The sequence below is a fragment of the Sarcophilus harrisii genome, chromosome 1, assembly GCF_902635505.1.
Source record: "Sarcophilus harrisii chromosome 1, mSarHar1.11, whole genome shotgun sequence".
Taxonomy (NCBI): Eukaryota; Metazoa; Chordata; class Mammalia; order Dasyuromorphia; family Dasyuridae; genus Sarcophilus; species Sarcophilus harrisii.
In genome coordinates, this window is record NC_045426.1 from 360,717,749 (window position 1) to 360,742,241 (window position 24,493).

The 24,493-nt window shown below is 35.3% G+C and overlaps 1 protein-coding gene across 1 annotated transcript; it reads right to left on the bottom strand.

Annotated features, from left to right (window-relative positions):
- Nucleotides 1-859: 859 nt before the first annotated feature.
- ELAC1 (elaC ribonuclease Z 1) lies at nucleotides 860-21,700 on the bottom strand. Its single transcript, XM_003759550.3, has 4 exons — nucleotides 21,615-21,700; nucleotides 15,719-15,883; nucleotides 2,592-3,059; nucleotides 860-1,671 (listed from the first exon to the last, which is right to left on the bottom strand). The coding sequence occupies exons 2-4, from the start codon at nucleotides 15,873-15,875 to the stop codon at nucleotides 1,190-1,192; spliced, it is 1,107 nt and encodes a 368-aa protein (XP_003759598.1). The 5' UTR covers nucleotides 15,876-15,883; nucleotides 21,615-21,700; the 3' UTR covers nucleotides 860-1,189.
- Between the last annotated feature and the right edge of the window lie 2,793 nt (nucleotides 21,701-24,493).

Consider the following 24,493-nt stretch of genomic DNA (forward strand, 5'->3'; position numbering starts at 1 on the left):
TATTTTTAAAAGGTCCACTAGATAATGCATTGCAAAAAGGAATACAGGGCCAAAAAAAAAAAAATGACTGAAAGGGAAGCAGATTTTTGTTGCCTCCTGATGCTATTAGATAACAAAACTGATACAATTTTAACACATTGATAAATCTAGTTTTAGGGAATGTACTTAAAAAGAGAGATGCGATTTCTTTCTTCTTTACTTTAAACATTACAATGACACAATATCTAGTTTCATTTCTGTTTTTTCTATTTACATTGTTGTAGTCACCATAAAGATCACGTGCCTGGTTCTGCTTTCTTTACTTTATGTCAATTCAGAGTAAGTCTTTGAAGACTTCCTTATATTTACTTTTTATTACATTGCAGAAATATTATATTATATTCCTATGACATAATTTGTATAATGATTTCCCAATGGAAATGCATCTACTTTATTTCTAGTTTCTTGCAACGAATACCACAAATGTTTTGATGCACACTGCAACCCATTTATTTCAAGTAATATTTGATTACATGAAGTATGCCAGTCCAAACAAAAAATTCGTATAGTCTCATACTTTATTTATTATAGAGATTGATCCAGATATTAATTTTAAAACATACAAGTTAGCAGTTTTGAGTATAGTCCAGATATGGATTTAAATTGTAACCAAGTTAAATGAGAGATGATTATCCCAACTTTGTGCTGAAAACATTTCAACTAAAATATAGCATTTTTGAATTTTTATAGTCAGCCTTAAATGCTTTTTAAATTTTTCCTTATATCTCCTCTCTTTTTCTGCTTAATCCATGGTTAGCAGAAAACAGAATTTTCCTATCTTTGCATGTATTTTGAAAATAAAAAGCTATTAATTTTTTTAAATTAATTGATGAAGAATGAAAGAAAAAGAAAACAGTTTGCATTTAGGAAATGACTGAAAAAACACAGCTGGTAAGGGGAAGTACTGGATCATATTCAAAGAAACAGTTATACTACATTAAGTATTTATCTCATCAGGTTATCATTTAATCAAACTGGGACTTTTAAGAAAGTTGCTGGTGTTAAGAGCCACTCTGAGCAATACCATTAAGGCCACACAGGTCAATTCAGCAATGCAGCCCCACCCATCCTGGGATTATTGGGCCCAAAATAATTTCAGACAGAAATCTGGAGAGTAGGCTCCGTTACAAATTGGCACACGAAAACATACTCAGGTAATGCTGATGGTTTTTTTCTTTGGAATGTCAATCACCATAAAATCCTCTGCTAGAGTCACTTCTTGGAAATCCAACACCGATTCTGCTTGCTTTTTTAATTCTCTAATATCATCTATTTCTCCCTCTTCAGACAAGAGAGGTGGTTTGTACCTCTGACTGAAGTGAGTTAGAACCAGTCTCTTGACTTTACATAACTTGGCAAATTCCGCCGCCATACGTGGGGTGCTATGACCATATTCTTTGGCTTTGTCCATGTGTGCATCATCTAGGGTGGCTTCATGAATCAAAAGATCTGCCTCAAAGCACAGTTTCAATCCTCCATCACCTACAACTCCAGAGCAATCGCCCAAAATGCATATTTTTCTTCCAGGAACAGGCTTTTCTAAGACATCCTGGGGAGAAACTTTAATTCCATTTTCCAAAACGACAGTAACTCCATTTTTCAGTTTCCCATAGGCAGGACCTGGCGGGACACCTAATGATGAAGGCAGATGTGATTAAATCACAGGAATGGTATTTACAACTTCTTAAGAATGTTCCGCTCTATCATCATCACAAATGTCAAAAAGAAAAAGCATTTAATTCTTCTCACAATTGTGTAATCATTAAAAAAAAAAAAAATACGATACACTAGGATTAACTCTATTCAAAATATAGCTCAATTCTCTTGTGTGACTGGTTTTCAGAACATAGGACAGGCTGTCTGGTTTGATTAAAGCACTGATTCTTCATCCCACAGTAAGTAATAGTCATCCAACAAACTGAACAGGTTGATGAATAATGGCAAAATTCAACATCCTTTTGTTGATATATAAAACCAAACATTACCATAAAGGTCACTGTTATACTAAATTGTTACATAAGGCAAAAGAGCATTCTTAATGTTTTTGCTGTGGAACTAACCCCTGATTCTGTAACTTCCATTTTACCTCGCATTATACTGTTTAGAAACTGCATAATGAAGTCAGATGAAGTGTGCCTGGAATAACTATAAACACATACAGTACAAATACTATTTAAAAGCCAGGAAGGTGAATCTGTGTAGTTTTTAGGTAGCTTTATCTAAACAAAAATTGGGATGCAGTTCTAATAATGCATTCCCATAATTATATAGTTCACTGCTCCAAAGGTACTCTTGACAAAAAAAAAAAAAAGTTCTATGCTCTACATCTACACTAACAACAGCCCTCCTCTCCCCACAGCTGCCATCCAATGTTCACACACTTTTGGCTTTTGCTCTGGTGAGTATTTTTGCCTTCTGGAATTAAGTTTTTAATCAATAAGCAAACTTCCAGTAAAGAATTTAAGAACATAAGATTTTGCTTGAATGCTTGGACAGCTGATAAGATAGTCTGGTTCACAGTTTAAACACTTATGGGCAACAAATTCACTTACCAAGGTCTTTTAGCTTCTGTGCATTGAGTCTCCCTGGACGTTCCTTTTCTGACACTGAAAAACCAAAGGATGGAATTCGATGGAAGAGGCGAAATGCTTTTACAAGAAACTGCTCATCATTGACCAGAACATAAGAGCCTTCAACTGAGTCCAGGAGGATCGTTCTCCCTTGTATCTCTTTGGGAGGGCTGTCAGCTCCATCTAGGTAAGAAAAGTCTTTTAATTCTCCAGCAGGGCACTGATCTTCTGTGGGCACCAACTCATGGACCACATAGGGGAAGGTCAATTCTGAGTGGGAGAGCTCCATACTCCTCCAGATGAAGTTCCGAAGACCCACAGGCCCATAGATTTCCATAGGTGTTTTGGAAGCAGTGGGACTGCTCTGGAGACTGATAGTACAAAGAAGTCCAGGAAGGCCAAAGAAGTGATCCCCATGAAGATGAGTTATGAAAATCTTTGTAATTCTCCCTTTTAAAATGAAACAGAAAAAAATAGGATTGTGATTTTATTTAGGAGGGATCAAAACAAAATGACTTGGAAGTTAAAAAGTATACAGAGCAGTAATGTATAATTAAGGGTTCTGTTTCCCATGATCTCATTCACTGAAGTTAACCAAGTGATTCAAGGATCTTTTTTGTGATAATTATAGCATACAGCACAGAATAGTGGAAGGGGTGCTTCTAGTCCAGAACATATGGGTCCAAGTTCTGTTGTGACACTTAACCAGCTCTCTGAAGTTGGGCATATTACTTAACCTTGGAGCTTCAGAAAGTTCTCTAATACCATCAGCAACAGACAGGTTTCAATTTGCCTTGGTGGAAGAAGCTGACATACCAATGAAATTTCAGACTACTATTTATTCTAATTTTCTTTTTTTCCACTACAAATCTTTTTTTAATTAAAATAATTTTAAATTGTCAAGCACTTATTCTTTTTCACTCCCATTTCCCTACCCACAGGGGGAAGCAGAGAAAGAGAAGGGATTTTTTTGCTCTAATTTTCAAAGTTCCATCATAGTTTGGATCTAAAAAACAAACAAACAAACAAACAACAACAAAAAAAAAAAACAAAACATGAAATCTATCTGTGACCTAATATGGTTTAAAAGTTTTTTCAGATGAATGCTCCAGATACAAGAGTTTAACATCCGACTCAGTTTGTTCTCTAGATGCATCTTTATGAAACTTCTCTATCACTAATAGCCAAACATTGGAAAGGGGTGGAAGGGGAATAGTCTAAAGAAGTAAGGTAAATTGGACCTTTTGACACAAATACTAAGTGATACTCCTCTCTGGGATGTCTACTTTCCCCTTCTGTTGCATAGGCATGTCTTAACATGATTTGATCCTTCTCAGAGGTGTACAAAACTTCTGAGGAGGTTGCTTAGACTTGGTTTAAACCTCACCTCATCAATGATATTATCAGACCCTTCTTTTTCTCCATTTTCCTCAATAATAACAACAACAAATGAACTTAGCGCCACTGCCTAGATATTAAAAACTAGAAAGCCTTTTTCTAAGTGAAAAATTATTTCTCACATTTTATCAAATAGTTTTACAGAAGACATAATATTTAATGGCAGACATAACAGAAAAAAGGTAAAGAAATAGAAGGAAATAGGCATGATAGATTGCAAAAAAAAAACACAGAACTTTCATTTGGAAAGACTAAATAAGTAAAAATTCAATTAACTTAAAATCATAAGAGGGATAGAAAAAACGAATCTGAACTTTGTCAAGAGAAGTAGAAGGAAATTGAAATTTAAAAGAGATAAATTTAAGACAAAAAAGTTTCTATGGTGAGTAGCAAATTTATGCAAATTGTTACTGAAAAAGATGGTACAAGATGAAACAGGTTGGGACAAACTAATGGGCAGTAGGTCCACAATGGCATATGAAGAGTGGTATGTTAGAATGCTGAGCGTTAAGTTTCTAATCATTCAGAAAGACCATGGAAAACAATGATACCTTTCCACAAAATACCCTTGGTGCTTTTGTCAACAAAAGTATGAGTCACAGGGTGGCCTTATGTTCCCACATAAGAAAGGTTTTTCTATTCTTCAGGTAGAATAAATCTTCTGGAGAACAGAAGCTATAAGAACATACTTCAAAACATTGCTGTACACAAATCTTGAATCCATAAGGCAAAATTCATTTCTTGCCAGAAAGGTATCATACTGTAGTGGGGAAAAGATCTGGATATGGAGTCAAAACTTGGCCTTAAACTCAGTAGGTTTCTGCTACTTACTACCTATAAAACTGTGGGCAAATTAATTAACCTCTCAATTTTTTTGGTTGTGAAATGGGGACTCTACTATTTATACAGAGGTTTTTTTGGGGAAAGTACTATGTAGGATATTAAAATATTTCAAGACAGATATGGTATAATGAAACTATTTCCTCAGCTGTACCATGGGGATAATATTTGTTTTATGTTTTACCTACCTCAAAGGCATGTGGTAAGGATCAAAGTAATTGATGGACCTAATTCTATGTATAAATTAGAAAAGTACTATGTAAATGTGAGCTGTTATTAGAAAATATCATTCAACCAAGATTCAGAAGGCTTAGGTGCTGGATATAAAATCCTAATAACTCAGAATTTGTGAAAAATATTTAATAACTCAATGTGTAATTAATAATTGGCAAGTCTGAGATTTATGACTTGAATTACCTGTTAAATGGGAAGAATAATCTGAGTATTTACCTAACTTAAAAGGATTCTTTGGCTACAGGAAATCTATATATTTTGAGTTTCTCTGAAAGAAGCATTATATCACATGTGCCCAACAGTCTTTGATCACAATCTCCTCCTTGCAGCCTCTAGGAATCTGTAAAACCGAATTTAAAAGCCTTTGATCCTCCCAGAAAGTTTGGAGGCAGTGAGTAGAGCTTTATTCAGGTATTCAAAAGACCCAAGAAGTAGCTCCAAATGTCTAAGAAATAAAGGGAAGGCAAGGCATAACTCAATACCAACAAAGTCTATGTTTCTTATAAAGGAATATGGATGATTGTGGGGCAAATGCCCAAAAGCTGATGTGTTATCACACTCCTATAACTTGGAGACTAGAGTTCCTTAGCAGCATTTTCTTTTCTTTTTTTTTTTAATTAAAGTTTTTTCTAAAAACAAACAAACAAACAAACAAAAAAAAAACACCTGGTGTCATTGACCATCTTCTCTCACTAGTCTATGGGAAAAGAAAGATAGAAAAGATAATATTCTGCATTTGAGAAGGGAGGGAGGCTGCAACTGAATACTTAGCCTATATGAGTATTTTTTATTTTAGATTATAAAAGATTTATTAAGTGCCCCCCCAATTTCATTAATTAAAGTTTTTTTTTTTATTTTCAAAACATATGTATGGATAATTTTTAACATTCATCCTTGCAAATCCTTGTGTTACAATTTTTTCCCTCCCTTCCTCCCACCGCCTCCTCTAGATGGTAAGTAATCCAGTATATATTAAACATATACAATTCTTCTATACATATTTCCACAAATATTATGCTGCACAAGAAAAATCAGATCAAAAAGGAAAAAAAAATGAGAAAGAAAACAAAATACAATTGCCAACATTTTCTTGGTGCAACACCATCACTTCCCTTTGTCCCCCAAAATATCTCAGCTGAGGCTCCTCCCCATAAATCTACAGTACAGCCAGACCAGCCACCTCTCCATAGCTCATACATAGTCCTTCATCTCTCCTCTTTTTCTCCTTGTAGTAGTCATCTTCCATCCCTGGAGTGCACTTCTTCTCTGGCTTTTCTTCAGGTTGCAGCTTAGACACCACCTGCATGAAGTCTTTCCCCACCTTATTCCCTCCACCTTTGCCATCCACGTTGTCTTTAACTACTTTACCTTTATTTCTATTTTCATTTTATGTATATATATATATATATATATATATATATATATATATATATATAAACTGTTATCTCTCTCATTAGGAAATAAGCTTACTTTAATTCAGGCATGTAAAGTACTTAAAGAGTAATGCTATCAGCCAAAAGACAAGTATTTACAGAATACTTATTACTTAGGGGCGCTCCACTTTGGTACTGAAAAGGCATAAGACTGGTTTCTGCTATAAAGAAGCTTATGATCTATTTGTGGAGACAGGATTCACATAGAGAGCAATGCATGGCAGCATGTAATTAAGAGTAACTTCTTTGCTTTAGAATGGAAGAGCTGTAGGAATTCAGAAGACAGGGAAATCAGAGAAAACTAAAACGAGCAGAGAATGCTTGTCCAGGTGAGTTGCTGGCACTCGACCTGGGCCTTGGAGGATGCAGATTTGTTTAGGCTGAATATAGAAGGCATTCCAGCCAGGGAGAACAATATGAGGAAAGGAGAAAATCAATCTGACAAAAATAGAAGGTGCCACACTTGGCAAGTCAGGCACAACACCCCCAGCTAGGTGTAGAATTCCTTCCACGATCTGGACTCTAACTGACCTTTCTAGCCTTCCTGGTCATTACTATTTTATATGCATCTCAACTGCAAACAAACCTGGCCTTTCCCCCACACCACCCCTTTGCTCATTAGTCAAAAGGCATTTTTCTGTTAAAATGAAACTATCTCATTTGAAAGGGACTTCTATTCCAACAGGAGTTGGCATATACATATATATGTACACACAGAATATAATGGAAATAAAAATAAAGGTAAAGTAGTTTAATACAAAATGGATGGCAAAGGTGGAGGGAATAAGGTGGGGAAAGGTTTCATGCAGGTGTTATCTGAGCTGCAACCTGAAGGAGAGCTAGAGAAGAAGTGCACTCCAGGGATGGAAGATGACTACTGCAAGGAGGAACAGAAGAGAGATGAAGGACTGTGTGTAAGCAATGGAGAGGTGGCTGGTCTGGCTGTACTATAGGGTATGAAAGGGTTAGAGAAGGAGCCTGGAAATGTCCCCTGGGGTCAGGCTGTGAAGGAATGAACAGAAGAATGTGCATTTTATCCTGCTGGGGACAAAAGGGGGCTGGGAGAATTGAACAGTAGCACACGTCTCCTGGTCTGTACTGGGCAGCCCCTTCTCTGTTCATCACATAGTGTCAGCGTAGCTGCCAGGGGCTACTGTTCCTGGCTGACACTCCCTTAAGCAGCCTTCTCTGGCCAAATTAACTGGCCTATTGCTGGGGGCAAATAACATTACCTACCCCTCTCTGTACAAACTACTTATCCCAAGGACTTGGTTCCTATCCCATCCCTGCTTCTAGGAATCCCTCGCTCCCCTCAAGGCTCAATAAGTGTCATTCCTTCAAGAGGCTTTTCCTAATGTCTCATTTGTAACTGTTCTCCCCTGCATTTATATATATGAAATTATATATTAGATTGTGAGTTCCTTGAAGATAGCGACTTTCTTTGGCCTCTTTTTGTATCTCCAGTGTTAAACACAGAACCTGGCACATAATAGATGTTTAATAAGAGCCTACTGAATAAAATGTGTCCCAAACAGAAAAACTCATTATATTCCCTCCCCACATCCAACCTCTCCTACCTCCAACCCTCCAGAGAGAGCAGAGCCCAACCCTAACAAAGTTAAAGTCAAAACACAGGCTGGAAAAATGAACAACAAACAACAACAACAAAACTTGACAATAATAAACTTCTCTGCTGACAAGGAAACTAAAGATACAAATTCAGAAGAAGGTAATACCTTGAAAACATCTACAAACAAGACCTCAAAGAAAACCACAAATTGAACATAAGCCCCAAAATAATTCTTACAAAAGCTTAAAAAAGCAATTTTTTTAAAAAACTAAAAAGGTTTTAAACTCAAATAAAAAGAGAGGAAAAAAGGGAATATGAAGGTAAGCAATGCAAGAATATTTTAAAGAGAATTAACAGTTTGGTAAAACAAGGTACAAAAAAATACCGAAGAAAATAACTTCTTAATAATTACAATTGGCCAAATGGTAAGAGATGTACAAATTCTTCCTGAAGAAAATAATTCCCTAAATATTAAAACTGGTCAAGCAGAAGCTAATGACTCCATGAGACATCAAGAAACAATAAAACAAAGTAAAAAGCTGAAAAAAGTAGAAGAAAATGTGGAATATTTCAGAGGAGAAAAAAAACTGACCTGGAAAAAAAGATTAGGAGACAATTTAGAAATTATTAGACAACTTGAAAGCCAGGATTTAAAAAAGAACCTAGATATCATATTTTAAGAATTTATAAATGAAAACTGTCTAGATATCTTAGAGCCAAGGCAAATTAGAAACTGAAAGAATTCACCAATCACCTCCTGAAAATAATCCCTAAATGAAAATTCCCAGGAATGTCAATTTCTAGAGCTCCTGGGTCAAAGAGAGAATACTGTAAGTATCCAGAAAGAAATTATCCAAATGAAGTAAGGCTCACACAAGATTTAACAGCTACCACCAAAAAGGATCAAAAGGACTTGGAATAAAATATTCCAGAAGGGAAAGAAGATAGGATATCAACCAAAAATAACTTATCCAGCAAAAGTAAGTATAATCCAAAGGGGAGAAATATTCATTTAATGACATAGAGCACTTTCAAACATTCCTAATGAAAATTGATTCCAGACTCAAACAGAAAAATCTGACATTTAAACACATGATTTAAGAAGAATATAAAAAGGTAATCGTGAAAGAGAAATCATAAAGGATTCAATAAGGTTAAGCTATTTATATTACTATAAGGGAGGAGGATACATGTAACTGAAGAACCTAACCATTATTAAGGCAGTTAGGAGTCTACTCAGAGAGCATAGATGTGAGTCTATTTTGTTGGGATAATCTCAAAAGAAGAATGGAAGAGGGAGAGAGCAGGATGCTCTAGAAGAAAAGAAGAAGGAAGAGAAAGATTAAGAAAAAGAATCTCACATAAAAGAAACATGCAAGGCAATACTTTTTTTTTTTATTTAATAGCCTTTTATTTACAGGATATATACATGGGTAACTTTACAGCATTAACAATTAAGGCAATACTTTTAAGGTGGAGATGAAAATGATGAGGCAAAGTGGGCAAGATCTGAACCTCTCTCATGAACTGGTTCAAAGAAGAGAAAATATCTATCTATCCATGTGTCTACACAGTTGTGGGTATAGAAGTTCATCTTACTCTATAGGGAAGTAGAAAGAGAAGGAATTAAGAGAAAGGAGGGAGAAATTAAGGAGGAGGATAAATTAAAGGAAGCAGCAGTCAGAAGCAAAAGTGCCTTTTGAAGTGAGGATATGTAAAAAGAGAAGGATAAATACAAGAGAAAAATATTCTTTTTCAGTTATCAATCATAACTGTGAATGGGAATGGGATGAACTTATCTATAAAATGTAAGGAGATAGCAGAGTGGATTAGAAACTAGAACCCAACAATATATTCCTTACAAGAGACATACTTGAAAGAGAATGCATAGTTAAAATAAAGAGCTAGAACAGAATTTATTAAGTTTTATCTGAAGCAAAAAAGTGAGAGATAGCAATCATCATTTCAGACAAACAAAAAGCAAAACCAGACATAATTAAATGAGAGAAAGTACATCTTGTTAAAAGAAATCTTAGACAATGAATTGGTATCAATACTAAATACATTTGCACCAAAATAACACAGCATCCAAATTATTGAAAGAAAAGTTAATTGATTTATAAGAGGAAATAGACAGTAAAACTATACTAGAGGGAGACTTCAATTTATCTCCTTGTAAATTAGATAAATCTAACCATTAAAAAAAAGAAAAAATTTAAAGAGATGAATAGAATTTTTAAAAGTTAGCTAAAATAAAGCTCTGGGGAATACTAAAAGGAAATGAAAATAATTATACTGTTTTTTGTCAGCTGTACATGACAACTTCAAAAAAAAATGACCCTTTACAAAGGCATAAAAACAAACAAATGCAGAAAAGTAGATATATTAAATGTACCCTTTTTGAATCATGATATAAGAAAAATTAAATTCAATAAAGGTTCTTGGAAACAGATTAAAAATTAGCTGGAAACTAAATAATCTAATCCTCAGAAATGAGATCAAAGAACAAATTAAAGAAATATTCATTAATGTTAATAAAGAGTATAATAACAATGAGATGGCATACCAAAATTTGTGGCGTGCAGCCAAAGCAGTACATAGGGGAAAATTTCTATGTCTAAATGCTTACATAAATAAGAGAGAGAGAGAATAGATCAATAAATCTGATAAGTAACTTATTCAAAAGAACATTAAAATACCCAATTAAACACCAAAATAGAATTACTAAAAATTAAAAGAGAGATTAGTAAAACTGAAAGTAAAAACAATAACACTGAATTGATAAATAAATCTAGAAGTTGGTTTTACGAAAAAAAAAAAAAAGATAAAATAGTGGCTAATTTGATTTTTTTAAAGGAAGAAAACGAAATTTCTTTACCAAAAATGAAAAAGGTAAATGCACAAGCAATGAACATGAAATTAAAGTAATTATTAGAAGCTATTTTGCCCAGTTATGTGCCAATAAAACGACAATTTAGGTGAAATGGATGAATATATTGTGGTTCATTTATTTCAATTTTGACAGACTCTTTGTGACCCCATTTAAAGTTTTCTTGGCAAAGATACTTCATTGGTTTGCCATTTCCTTATCCAGCTCATTTTACAGATGAGGAACTAAGGCAAAGAGAGTTAAAGTGATTTGCCTGGGGTGATACAGCTACTAAGTGCATCAGGCCAGATTTTAATTTGGGAAGATGAGTCTTCAGGTTCAGAACTCTATCCACTGCGCCACCTAGCTGCCCATAGATGAATATCTATAAAAATATAAATTGCCCATTTTCATAGAACTGAAATAGAATACTTTAGCCCTATCATTTAAAAAAAAGACATAAACAAGCTCTCTAAAGGGAAAAAAACCTTAAGGACTGGATGGATTTACAAGCAAATTCTACCAAACCTCTAAAGAACAATGAAATCCCAAATTATACAAACTGTTTGAAAAAGTAGGTAAAGAAGTCCTACCAGTTTGTTCTATGACACAAATAGCTTGATAACTAAACCAGAGAAAACAGCAAAAGAGAACTATAGAACAATTTCCCTAATGAATATTTATTCAAAAATCTAAATAAAATATTAGCAAGAAGATAACAGCAATATATCACAAAGACCTACACTATGACCAATTGAGATTTACATTAAGAATGCAAGGCTGTCTCAATATTAGGAAAACTATAAACATAACTAATCATATCAATAACAAAAACAAAAATATGATTATATCAATAGGAAAAAGCTTTTGACAAAATACAATATCTATTCCTATTAAGAATACTAGAAATCATAAAAGTAATGTAGCTTTTCTTTTTAAGAAAAATTTTAAAAGCTTTTTATTTTTCAAAATAGTGGACAATTCTTCAACATTAGCTCTTGCAATTAAGATAACTCTGAGATACTACTACACACTTCTCCCATTGGCTAAGATGACAGGAAAAGATAATGACAAATGTTGGAGGGGATGTGGGAAAACTGGGACACTGATACATTATTGGTGGAACTGTGAATGGAGAGCAATTCTGGAGAGCAATTTGGAACTATGCTCAAAAAGTTATCAAACTGTGTGTACCGTTTGATCCAGCAGTGTTTGTACTGGGATTATATCCCAAAGAGATCTTAAAGGAAGATAAAGGATTCACATGTGCAAAAATGTTTGCGTGGCAGCCCTTTTTGTAGTGGCAAGAAACTGGAAACTGAATGGATGCCCATCAGTTGGAGAATGGCTGAATAAATTATGGTACATAAATGTTATAGAATTATTGTTCTGTAAGAAACAACCAGCAGAATGATTTCAGAGAGGCCTGGAGAGACTTATATGCTCTGATGCTAAGTGAAATGAGCAGAACCAGGAGATCATTATACATAGCAAGAACAAAACTATATGATGATCAATTCTGATGGATGTGGCTCTCTTCAACAATGAGATGATTCAGACCAATTCCACTTGTTCATTGATGAAGAGAGCCATTTACACCCAGGAAGAGGAACTGAGTGTAAACCACAATATAGCATTCTCATTCTCTCTGTTATTATTTGCTTACATTTTTGTTTTCATTCTCAGGTTTTTTCTTTCTTTCTAGATCTGATTTTTCTTGTACAGCAAGATAACTGTTATATATGTATACATATATTGTATTTAACACATATTTCAACATATTTAACACGTATTGGACTACCTGCCATCTAGAGGAGGGAGTGGGGGGGAAGGAGGGAAAAACTGGCTATAATAATAAAAAATACATTAAAAAAAAAAAAAACATTAGCCCTTGCAAAACCCTATGTTCCAATTTCCTCCCCCTTCCCCTACGCCCTACCCTAGATGGCAAGTAGTCAATATATGTTAAACATGGTAGAAACATGTTAAATCCAATATACGTATATTTATACAATTGAGCTTTTCTTAAAATAAGCAGTATCTATCTAAAAATAAGCAGTATCTATCTAAAAATAAGAGTAATCATTTCCTGTAATAATGACAAACTAGAAGCCTTTCCAGTAAGATCAGAGGTGAAGCAAGGATGCCCTTTATCACCACTTTATTCAATATTGTTTTAGAAATGCTAGTTATAGCAATGAGACAAAAAAAAGAAAAAGAAAAAAAGAAATTGAAGGAAAAAACATAGGCAACAAGGAAACAAGATTATCACTTTCTGCAGAAGGTGAGGTCCTGTGTAACTAGGTGGGGTTAATCAGAGAAAGCCTCAAGTACTCATCACACTTAGAGAATTGAAGAGAAATGACTAAAAACTAAATGAAACAACTTTAGCAGTTACAGGATATAAAATAAACCCAGCCAAATCATCAGCATTTCTACATATTACCAATAAAACCTTGCAGGAAGATATGTAAAATAACTGTAGAGTACAAAATACTTGGGAGTTCACTTGCTAAGATGTTGTTGTCTGCTTGCAAGTAAATTTGACTGAAGTGAGAGAGGGCTGGGCAGGGCCAACTGCCTCCCTCTCTCCTCGGGACACATCACTAGATGTGGATCAAGACAAGTGGAGATGGCCCTGGGCCTTATTCTAAGATCTTTCCCAAGTCTGTCTGAGGCAGTGCCCATTCTGTGATTAAAGCTAGGTAAGAAATGAGACAAAGAATGACCTTTTTTACCCAGAGGGAAAAAAATCTGAGAAGGGAGGATCCTCAGGGTTTCTGGCCAAAACTGAAACAAGTGCTATTTATACTCATTCTGAGCCATCAAGACACACAGAACAATTATATGAACACAACTACAACACACTCCTCACACAAATAAAGATAGATCTAAATAACTGGAGTGTTATTAAATGCCTATGGGTAATCAGAGACAATAGCAATAATGACAATTCTACCCAAGTTAACTTATTAACTCAGTACAAAATCAATTAAATTACTATATAGAAATAGAAAAAATAAGAAGATTCATCAGAGGAACAAAAAGTTAAGAATTTCAAGGCAATCAATGAGAAAAAATGACATGGCAGCCTACCAGTACTAGATCTCAAACTATATTACAATTTGTTACTCTAAGAAATAGGTTGGTTGGATTCCAATAGACTTGTGTTGTAGAGAGCCATATGTATCCAGAGAGAGGTCTATGGGGACTGAATGTGGATATCAATATAGTATTTTCACCTTTTTCTTGTTGTTTGATTGCTTTCTATCTTTCTCATTTCTTTTTGATTCTTCTTTCTTTCTTTCTTTTTGAGCAGCATGATAATTGTGTAAATATGTATAGAAGAATTGTGCATGTTTAATATATACTGGATAACTTGCTATCTATGGGAGGCTATTATTTAAAAAAAAAAAAAGTTGGTTGATTAACATAATCAATTTGGTACATAATACAGAAGCGAATATGCACAGTAACCTAGAGTTTGAGATTTGTTAATGATTTACCAGCTAGAATTAATAAATTAATTATCCATAAACTGCCTCTTAGATTTTTCATTGATACATTAGAGAATGCAAATTAAATCAACTTTCAAGTACCACTTTACACCCTTCAAAATAGCTAAAATGACAGAAAAATAAACAAAAATGAAATAAAACTATCACTTTTTGCAGAAGATATGCTATTCCTAGGGAATCCCAGATGAAAGAAAAACAAAATGACAAATGTTGGAAGGGATGTGGGAAAATGGGGATAGGAAATACAGTTGGTGGGGCTAATCCTACTATTCTAGAGAACAATATAAAACTATGCCCAAAGGGCAATAAAATTATGTAAACCATTTGATGCAGCAATATTGCTACTAGGTCTCTACTTTATGGAGATCAAAGAAAAGAGAAGAGGACTTAATTGTACAAAAATATTTATAAAAGCAATTTTTGAGGTAGCAAAAAATTGGAAACTGAATGGCTAAACAAGTTGTAGTATACAATTGTGATGAACTAACTATTGTGTGGTAAGAAATGATGAAGGGAATGATTTTTTAAAAACCTGAGAAGACTTATATGAACTGATGCAAAGTAAGCAGTACAAGAACAATTAATTTACACAAAAATAAGCAATATTATAAGGAAAATCAACTGTGAAAAATGTAGGTACTCTGATCAATACAATAATCCATTGTCAAAGGACTCATCCTATAAAATGCTATCCAACTCTAGATACAGAACTGACATACTCAGAGTGTAGAACAAAGTATATATTTTTTTCTTTCTGTTTTTTGGAAGAACATAGCTAACTGTTTCATATTTCTTGCCTTTTCAATGGATGGGGGAAGACATGGAAGGAAGGGGTGAATGTAGAATTTAAAAAAAAATTTAATAATTCAACTCATCAAAATCCTATTTATTCTTTAAAGCTCAATACAAATCTCACTCTCCTTATGAAAGCTTCCCCAATTGCCTCAGATACAGGCATCTGTATGCCTCTCGATGTTTTTATCATTCTCATCACAATGATCAAAATCAGTATAGCATTTATTTCAGGAATTCCATGAGGTCAAGGATTTTCTTACACAGCTTTACATCCCCAAGCAACTGGGCAAAGTGTCTTACAGGGAATAAGCACTTCATAAACATCTGGTGAATGAGAAAGTAGTCTGAAGAGGCAACAGTCTGGGTTAAAGAACCTTGAAAAATAGACAAAATGATGGAATTTTAAAGAGATTCTCAACAATAAAAGAAGTATTTGAGATAAAATGACTGACCTGCTTTCAGTTGGCTTTTCATGAACTGCGTTTGTGTCCCTTCCCCACAGTCAAAGAGCCAGCAGGTACCTTCACACCGGAGAGCTACAGCAGAAGCTCCCCTGGTAGGTGATGGGTATGCAGAGCCCGTTCCCAGGAAGGTGACATCCATGGCCATCTTCCACCCTGGAACAACAAAAAAGAATCCTAAGATCTCTGTACATCCTAAATCACCAACCGGTAACCCTGGAGATGTTACTGCTAGAAAGTGAATGACATTCTGGGTATTAGTGTCCTCCATGAAGCAATTCAATATTGTAGTGTTACACACAAACACAGGGTAAACTTCTAAATCATTCAGGGCTCAAAAAGTTCTTTTTTTCTGTATATTTTCATTTCATTTGGTGTTTCCTAATTTCATACAAAAACATTTTTCTTTTTATTTATTATTATAGCTTTTTATTTACAAAACATATGCATGGGTAATTTTTCAACATTGGCCTTGCTAAATCTTCTGTTCCAACTTTTCCCCTCCTTCCCCCCATCCCCTCCCCTCCTAGATGGCAGATAGTGCAATACATGTTAAGGATGTTAAAGTATATGTTAAATTCAATATATGGATACATATTTATACAGTTATCTTGCTGCACAAGAAAAATCAGATCTAGAAAAAAAAGAAAAAAATCTGAGAAGGAAAACAAAAAGGCAAGCAAACAATAACAGAAAGAGTGGAAATGCTATGTTGTGATCCATACTCATTTCCCAGAGTTCTCTTTCTGGGTGTAGCTGACTTTCTTCATTACTGAACAACCGGAACTGGTTTGAATCATCTCCTTATTGAAGAGGGCCATGTCCACCAGAACTGATCATCATATAGTATTGTTGTTGAAGTGTATAACGATCTCTGGGTTCTGCTCTTTTCACTCAGCATCAGTTCATTTAGGACTCTCCAGACTTCTCTGTATTCATCCTGCTGGTCATTTCTTACAGAACAATAATATTCCATAACATTAATATACCACAATTTGTTCAGCCATTCTCCATTTGATGGGCATCCATTCAATTTCCAGTTTCTAGCCACTACAAACAGGGCTGCCACAAACATTTTTGTGCATGTGGGTCCTTTTCCTCCTTTAAGATCTCTTTGGGATATGAGCCCAGTAGAAACACTGCTGGATCAATGGGTATGCACAGTTTGATAATTTTTTGAGCACAGTTCCAAATCGCTCTCTAGAATGGTTGGATTTGTTCACAACTCCATCAACAATGTATCAATGTCCCAGTTTTCCCACATCCCCTCCAACATTCATCATTATCTTTTCCTGTCATCTTAGCCAATCTGACAGGTGTGTAGTGGTATCTCAGAGTTGTCTTAATTTGCATTACTCTGATCAATAATGATTTGGAGCACCTTTTCATATGAGTAGAAATAGTTTCAATTTCATCATCCAAAAATTGTCTGTTTATATCCTTTGACCATTTATCAATTGGAGAATGGCTTGATTTCTCATAAATTTGAGTCAGTTCTCTATACATGTTGGAAATGAGGCCTTTATCAGAACCTTTGACTGTAAAAAGGTTTTCCCAGTTTATTCATGCAAAAAGATTTTAACACTTCTTTGCTATTTAATTGTTTCATGAACATACAGCTTTGTTCCTCAACTAAACCTAAATCCCAAGGAACCACATATTTTTGTTTCTTTCAAATTCCTGTCACCTTTTAATACAGTACTAGCCCCATTTCAGGAACTAGTAGGAATTCAAATTTCTAATGAATAACAACTCACGTTTACAGAGCCCTTAAAATTTACAAAAATGCTTTTCTCAGGACAGACAGCTAATTAAAATTCCACTTGACAATGAGAAATTTGGAAGTCAGAATGGTAAATGGAGTGGTAACTGGTAATATATGCCAGGATTTGACTCCAGAGTCAGAGTCCAACCCTTAGGATCCTTGAGACCCTTTTAGGGATCTGCAAAACTAATTTCATAATAATGCTAAGGTGCTATTTGCTTCTTAAAATACTCCCCTTTTCAACTAGTTATCTGTGTGAGGCCAGGTTTTCTTCATATACTTCAGATTGAATACAGAAACAGGTATGAAAATCAGTTATATTCTATTAAGCCAGAACTAATGAGATTTGTTTGCAAAAAAAAATGTAAGATGTTCTTCCCACTGATTTTTTATTTTGGAAAATATCTTTTATAAAAATGTCATTTGCATTAATGTAATCAGCTTATTGTTATTTTTAACTGAATGAATACAAGTTTTTAAAAATATGAATTTTAATTTCTAATACAGTAAATATCAACAGATTGAACCACATAAACCAAAGCTCTTTGGGATCCTCAAAATGTTTTAAGATTGGAAAAGGATGCTGAGACCAAAAAGTTTAAGAATCACTGTACTATACCAAGTGGAGATAGTGAAAATAAACCATAACATACTGTATATAAATTGTATAAATTACGTTAAACTTGGTGTTCAATCATTTCAATTTCATCTGACTCTTCATGACCCCATCAGGATTTTGGTTTTTTTGTTTTGTTTTGGGGTTTTTTGGCAAAGACATGGAGTGATTTATCATTTCTTTCCCCAGCTTATTTTACAGATAAGGAAACTGAGGCAGACAGGGTAAAGTGACCTGCAAATACTAGATTTGAATTCAAGATGAATTTTCTTAACTACAGGCCCAGCACTCTGTACTATGGCATCACCTAACTGCCCAGTTAAAATATTAGTAAATAATAATAACCTAATTTAAGGTTAGACAGTTGGGTAGTGCAGTGCATAAAGTGCTGAACCTAGAATCTGAGTTCAAAATTTGACCTCCACAATTGTGTGACCCTGGGCAAAATTTAATTGCTTTTTAAATTTAATTGCTTAATTAATTGATTTAATCCTATTTGCCTCAATTTCCTCATCTATAAAATGAACAAGAGAAATAAATGGCAAATCATTCTAGTATGTTTGCCAAGAAAACTTCAAATGGGGTCATGAAGGGTCAAACACAAGTGAAAAATGAATGGACAATAGCAATATATTAAAGTTGAGAACAGAGACATGAATAATAATTTTAAAAGTAGGTATCATGATATTTGTGTATCTACAATTCTCTTAAGACCCAACATGTTTAACAAAATGCAAAAACAACATTGAAGTTGTAAAGCAGTCTTGCTTCTTGATTTTCCCTCTTCCTATTCCCAAATGCTCCAGCCTTCCTTCTGTGCCACTTCACTTTGGGAATACCCATCTGAGAAGTAACAATATGATCATAACTAAATGGGAGTCAAGATAACTGGGTCTCTGTCCCTTTTATTACTAAAAAGATGTGTGACTTCAGGAAAGTCATTAATCTTTTCTGGATCTTCTAGTACCACTGACCTTGACCCTGGAAAGACTATTTCAAATCCCAACTCAGAGGCACTAGTTGAGTGATCTTGGGAGAAATCATTTTCTTTCTTACTTCCTCTTGTTTAAAAAAAAATTGCAAAAACCTTTTTTTGCACCCATGCAAAACCATGCAAAACAAATTCCCACACTGTCCACATGCTAAAACTATCTGGAGTCCCTCATCTTTCACAGGGGATGGGTAGCATTAGAGGGGCAATTAGGTGCCACAATAATAGAGCACTGGGCTTGGAATCAGGAAGATTCATCTAAGTTCAAATCTGATTTCAAACAGTTATTAGTTATGTGACCCTGGACAAGTCACTTAATTCCTGTTTGCCTCAGTTTCCTCATTTGTAAAATAAGCTGGAGAAGAAAATGGCAAACCACTTCAGTGTCTCTGCCAAGAAAAACTTCAATAGGATTATAAAGAGTACAAAACTAATGAAACCCTCAAAGATGCCTTTCCAAAAGAGAGGTTTTTAACCTGGGGTGGATGAGTTTTATTTTTCTAATTTCTTTCTTTTTTAGGTAGTATTGTCATCTTTATTATATTTGCTTGCCCTATCCAAGAGCATTTAATATTTTTCCAATTGGTTAGATCAGACTTTATTTGTATGGAAAGTGTTTTGTAGTTTTGCTCATATAGTTCCTGATTTTCTCTTGGCAGATAGAGTCCTAAATATTTATACTATAAGTAGTTACTTTAAATGGAATTTCTCTTTGTAACTCTAACTGTTGGATTTTGTTGCTGATAGCTTATGTGGGTTTGTTTTATATCCTGAGACTTTGCTATTTTTCTAATAGCTTTTTAGTAGAATCTCTGGGGTTCTCTAAGTATACCAACATATCTTCAGCAAAGAGTGATAATTTGGTTTCCTCATTACCTACTCTAATTCCTTTAATTTCTTTCTTAACTCTTATTGCCAAAGCTAGCATTTCTAATACAATATTGAAGAGTAATGGTGATAAGTGGGCAACTTTGTATCACTCCTAATCTTATTGGGAATGGTTCCAGTTTATCCCCATTAGATATGATGATTACTGATGGTTTTAAATAGATGCTACTGATTATTTTAAGGAAAAGTCCATTTATTCCTATACTCTTAAGTGTTTTTAATAGAAATGGATGTTGGATTTTATCAAATGCTTTTTCTGCATCTATTGAAATGATCATATGGTTTTTGTTATAATAATTTTTATTTTTTGATTATTCAATATTTTGGTTTGGTTTGGTTGTTGATATGGTCAATTTGGTTATTGATATGGTCAATTATACTATAATTTCTTTCTTTTTTGAATGCCCATAGCAGTATAATTTATTTTTTTTAAATCTTAAAAATAGCTAACATTTTAAATATTTTACATAAATTATTTTATATCTCACATTATAACAATATAAATTTCATAAATTTATAACATTTTTAAAAACATTAAGTTCTAAATTTTTATTCCTTCCTCACCCATCTAAATGTAAGCAATATATCAATTACACATGTGAAATTAAGCAAAACATTTCCACATTAGCCTTGTTGCAAAAAAAAAAAAAAAAAAAAAAAAAAAAGGCAAGAAAAATAAGTGAAAAAATTACATTTTTTCCAATCTGCACGCAGAGTCCATCTGGAGATGCATAACATTTATTTTTATCATGAATCCTTCAGGATTATCCCGGACTGTTGTATTGCTGAGAAAAAATCATTCAAACTTGAATATAGTATTGCTGTTATTGTATTCCCTGTTCTCCTAGTTCTGCTCACTTCACTCCTATCAGCTCATTTCAGTGTTCCTAGGTTTTTAAAATACATATATTTCGATAACTAAATTTCAATACTATTGATTTCCTGTACAATCCTAGATCCGTTATTTTATATATTTACAAACATTATTCTGAGATGGAGGATTTCACCAGACTGACAAAGAGTTTCATTACACAAAAGAGATTAATAACCTCTTCATCTAAAACTACAATTGCAAAGAAAGCAAAAGCCTGAACTGGGATGGAGGAGGAGAGGAGGGAGAAGGGAAAGTAAGTTTCATAATAATAAAAAAAAAAATCTGATTTTTTTATTATTATTTTTCCCTACTTTTCCCTAAATCGAGGGAATTGAATTTCGAGTTTCTAACTGCTACGGTTTTATGCAATACTCTGGGAACTGAAGGAACACAAGTTTTTTCCACAGCAGACTTGAGGTTTCTTGGGTAAGAACTAGAGAGCTAATGGCACTCTCCCATTTTATAGATGAGAAAACTGAGGACGTCCCTCCTCCAGCCCAGGCCGTTGGAAAGGTGCCCAACTCCGCCCTGCGCGCACCGCCACGTCCTTCAGGAGGAGAGCCCGGCAAGGCGGCGCCTGCAGCTGCACCTCCTGGGGGAATCCTGCAGGGGGTCTGCTACCAGGGCTAAGGCAGGGAGCAGAGCGCACGCGCGAGGGCGCGGGGCCACCGGCTGGGCCGGACCCTGATAGCCGGGGGCGGGGAGGGGAGGGTCCGCAAGGACCGTGGGACGCACGCTCTCGGGCTTACTCACCGATTCTCGGGGCAGCCCCGGGGCAGGAGGAGAAGGCGAAAAGGAGCACCTCACCTCAGAGGGCCAGACCCGAGCGAGGGGACGGGTGTAACGAAAAACCCAACCTCTTGAGATTGCAGGCAACCACGCTGGGGGGCGTGAAATAAGTAGTGGGCGGAAATGTGTCTCCGGCTTTTCGGCACCCCCGCGATCACTTCCGTGTCCAAGCCGGGAGGCCTGGGCTCGTCGGGGGTGTTCCCGGGCTGCCCCACGCGCCGGGAGCAGATGCTCGCTTGTTTCCGGGTTGGCCAAGGGGCCGAGTGAGACGCTTTCTCTTCAGAAATCCACGTAAAACAAGCCCTAAATCCGCTGTGTACCGAATCGGTGATGGAGGCTGGGGAAACGGCAAGCTCTCTCACTCGCTTTCCTGGAGATACCTTCGCCGGCGCCTTTACTCCTAACTCCTAGCTCAGGTTTTGGTGCTTTCCTATTAGGAAAACTCACTTTTATTCTCCGCTCCCAACCCCCCCCCCCTTTTTTTTTTTTTTTTCTGTTTTTTTTTTTTTTTCTGAATTTTTCCAGTTCTTGATTCTGGCAGTTCTTACTTGCACGTGCCTTTAGTTTTGAGGTAGAATGAATTATGCAAAGGACGGAACAAACTAACACAGAAATGCAAAAACAAACAAAAACAACAACAAATAAACAAAAAACAAAAAACAAAAAAATGTTAAACAGGGTTCTGTGTGAAACCTCGCATTTTATGTTTTTTTAAAAATATGTAATTCTACCCATTACTTTGAAAACGGTCCAGATTGTCTAATCTTTGTTCCTTTCTGTGCATTCTGAGGGAATTCGGTGGAGCAGTGGATAGTGCTGGACAACATAGTTCAAATTATAGCCTCACTTACTACAATTATTAATTCATTTAATCCTCAACAATCCTGCAAGGTCAGATTACCCTCATTTTACAGATGAAATTACTTTGGAGAGAGCAGTTTGGGTGGAATTAGGTTAGAAGTCAGGATTTAGTGGGTAAGAAAAAAGGAAGAGTGAAGACACCAATTATAGATTATCTTTTTGAGGGATCTAGTTACAAAGTACAGGACAGTTAGCAGGAATGGTTTTTTTGTTTTTTTTGTTTTTTCAGAATTGGGAAGGTACAGGCATGTTTGTAGGCAATAAAGAATGAGCCAGTAGAGAAAGATTGAAAATAGATGAAAGAATAGAGATAACACAGGAGGTGTAAGAAGCAGAATATCTTACCAAGGAACTCCACTGACTCACTGATGAATGCAGGGAAAATTAATTTTACATTATTCAAGAATGGGTGCCTAGGTGAATAGACACACCTTTGAAACATTTTATTTTCTATCTTTAAAGGCAGCATTTTATTTCCTATCCATAAGCAAAAGACCCTCCCCTGATTCACCATTAATTGGATGTTACAGAAGTTACATGACATGAATCTCATTACATAGTCAGTCTCTGCTCCCAAAGAGCTTACATTCTAAAAAGGGGAAATTATCAGGCTAAAGGTAAAGAACAAAAGTTTCTTTTCAAATCTCAGGCTACCATCCCTGATGACAAAAGTTAGTCCCTGCTCCCAAGCTTACATTCTAGTAGGGGAAGATAATCTCCAACCTTTATTTTTCGTTGATTAATTTAAGTTTCATTTCTCCAATTTGATTTTCATAACTGTAGAAACTAAATGCCCATCCATTTCTCACAATTTCCCCCTTTTTATCTTTTTAATAATTTGGTTTCCACATGCTTTTTCTAACCTCAGATTTGACTAATACTTTTTACATCCCCCTTCACAAAAGTCTATTAACCCCTGCACAGATCTCTTTACACCAGATAGATAATTTATCCCTGAATTCTCTGCTAATTCTTCCAATTATAATACATATTCCTCCTCTTCCTCCTAACCTCTCTAGAGTCATTCTTGGTACAATAGAGACTACATTATACTCCAAAAGCAATTTTAAGAGAGGGGGAATGCAGAATAACAGAGGTATTTACAAAATCATTATCTACACCTAATACCCTATACCAAGATAAGATCAAAATAGGTTCATGATTTAGACATAAAGAGTGATATTATAAGCAAATTAGAAGAACAAAGGAACTCTCAGCTCTGTGAAGAAAGGAATTTGTGGCCAAAGAAGAATTTGAGTATATTATTGAATGCAAAATGGATAATTTTGATTATATTAACCATTCTGCTAGTGGCATCTAACTCTTCTGCTATTCCCTTCACTGCTTCTCTGGTGTTTCTTTTGCTACTCTTGTGAGTAGCAGTCACTCAAATCCAGAACCAGATTCTTAGCCTGGAACTCATCAGTTATTATTTTTGACTTAATTCCTCCTGATTCAGTCTTAGTCTCTTTATTGTATGCCAAAGTAAAAGGAATAGCCCATTGGGTTGGTGCACAGGTGCCCACTCAGTTCCTGGGCAAAGCAGGTTTGAGAGTTCTGCCTCCACAATTCCATCCAAGGTTTTCTGGGGTGTGCTCATCCCTGAGATTGCCAGAGCTACCCTCATTTACATCCAACTATCGTCCTTAGATTTTGGAATCTTTCACTCTGCCATGAGAGGCAAGTTGGTTGATCTCCAGAGTTAAGGGGCTAGTTTAGCCTGGCTTATTCCCTCACAGAAAGGAAAGGTAAAACATATTACTGCAATTCTCCCCAGAAATGTTATTTTGAAAACAGGAGGAATTTACTCTGATATTTTTCCATATCCAAAAGGAATGGTACTATCTGGACATGGGGCAACCTATAGCACAAACACAGAAATTGCTTTTTATTCAGACTCTTTACAGAATACTTTACCAACTCCACCCAGGCATTGGTGTCTATCACTTGCATTAAGTCCTTAACTGGATGCCAAATCTTCC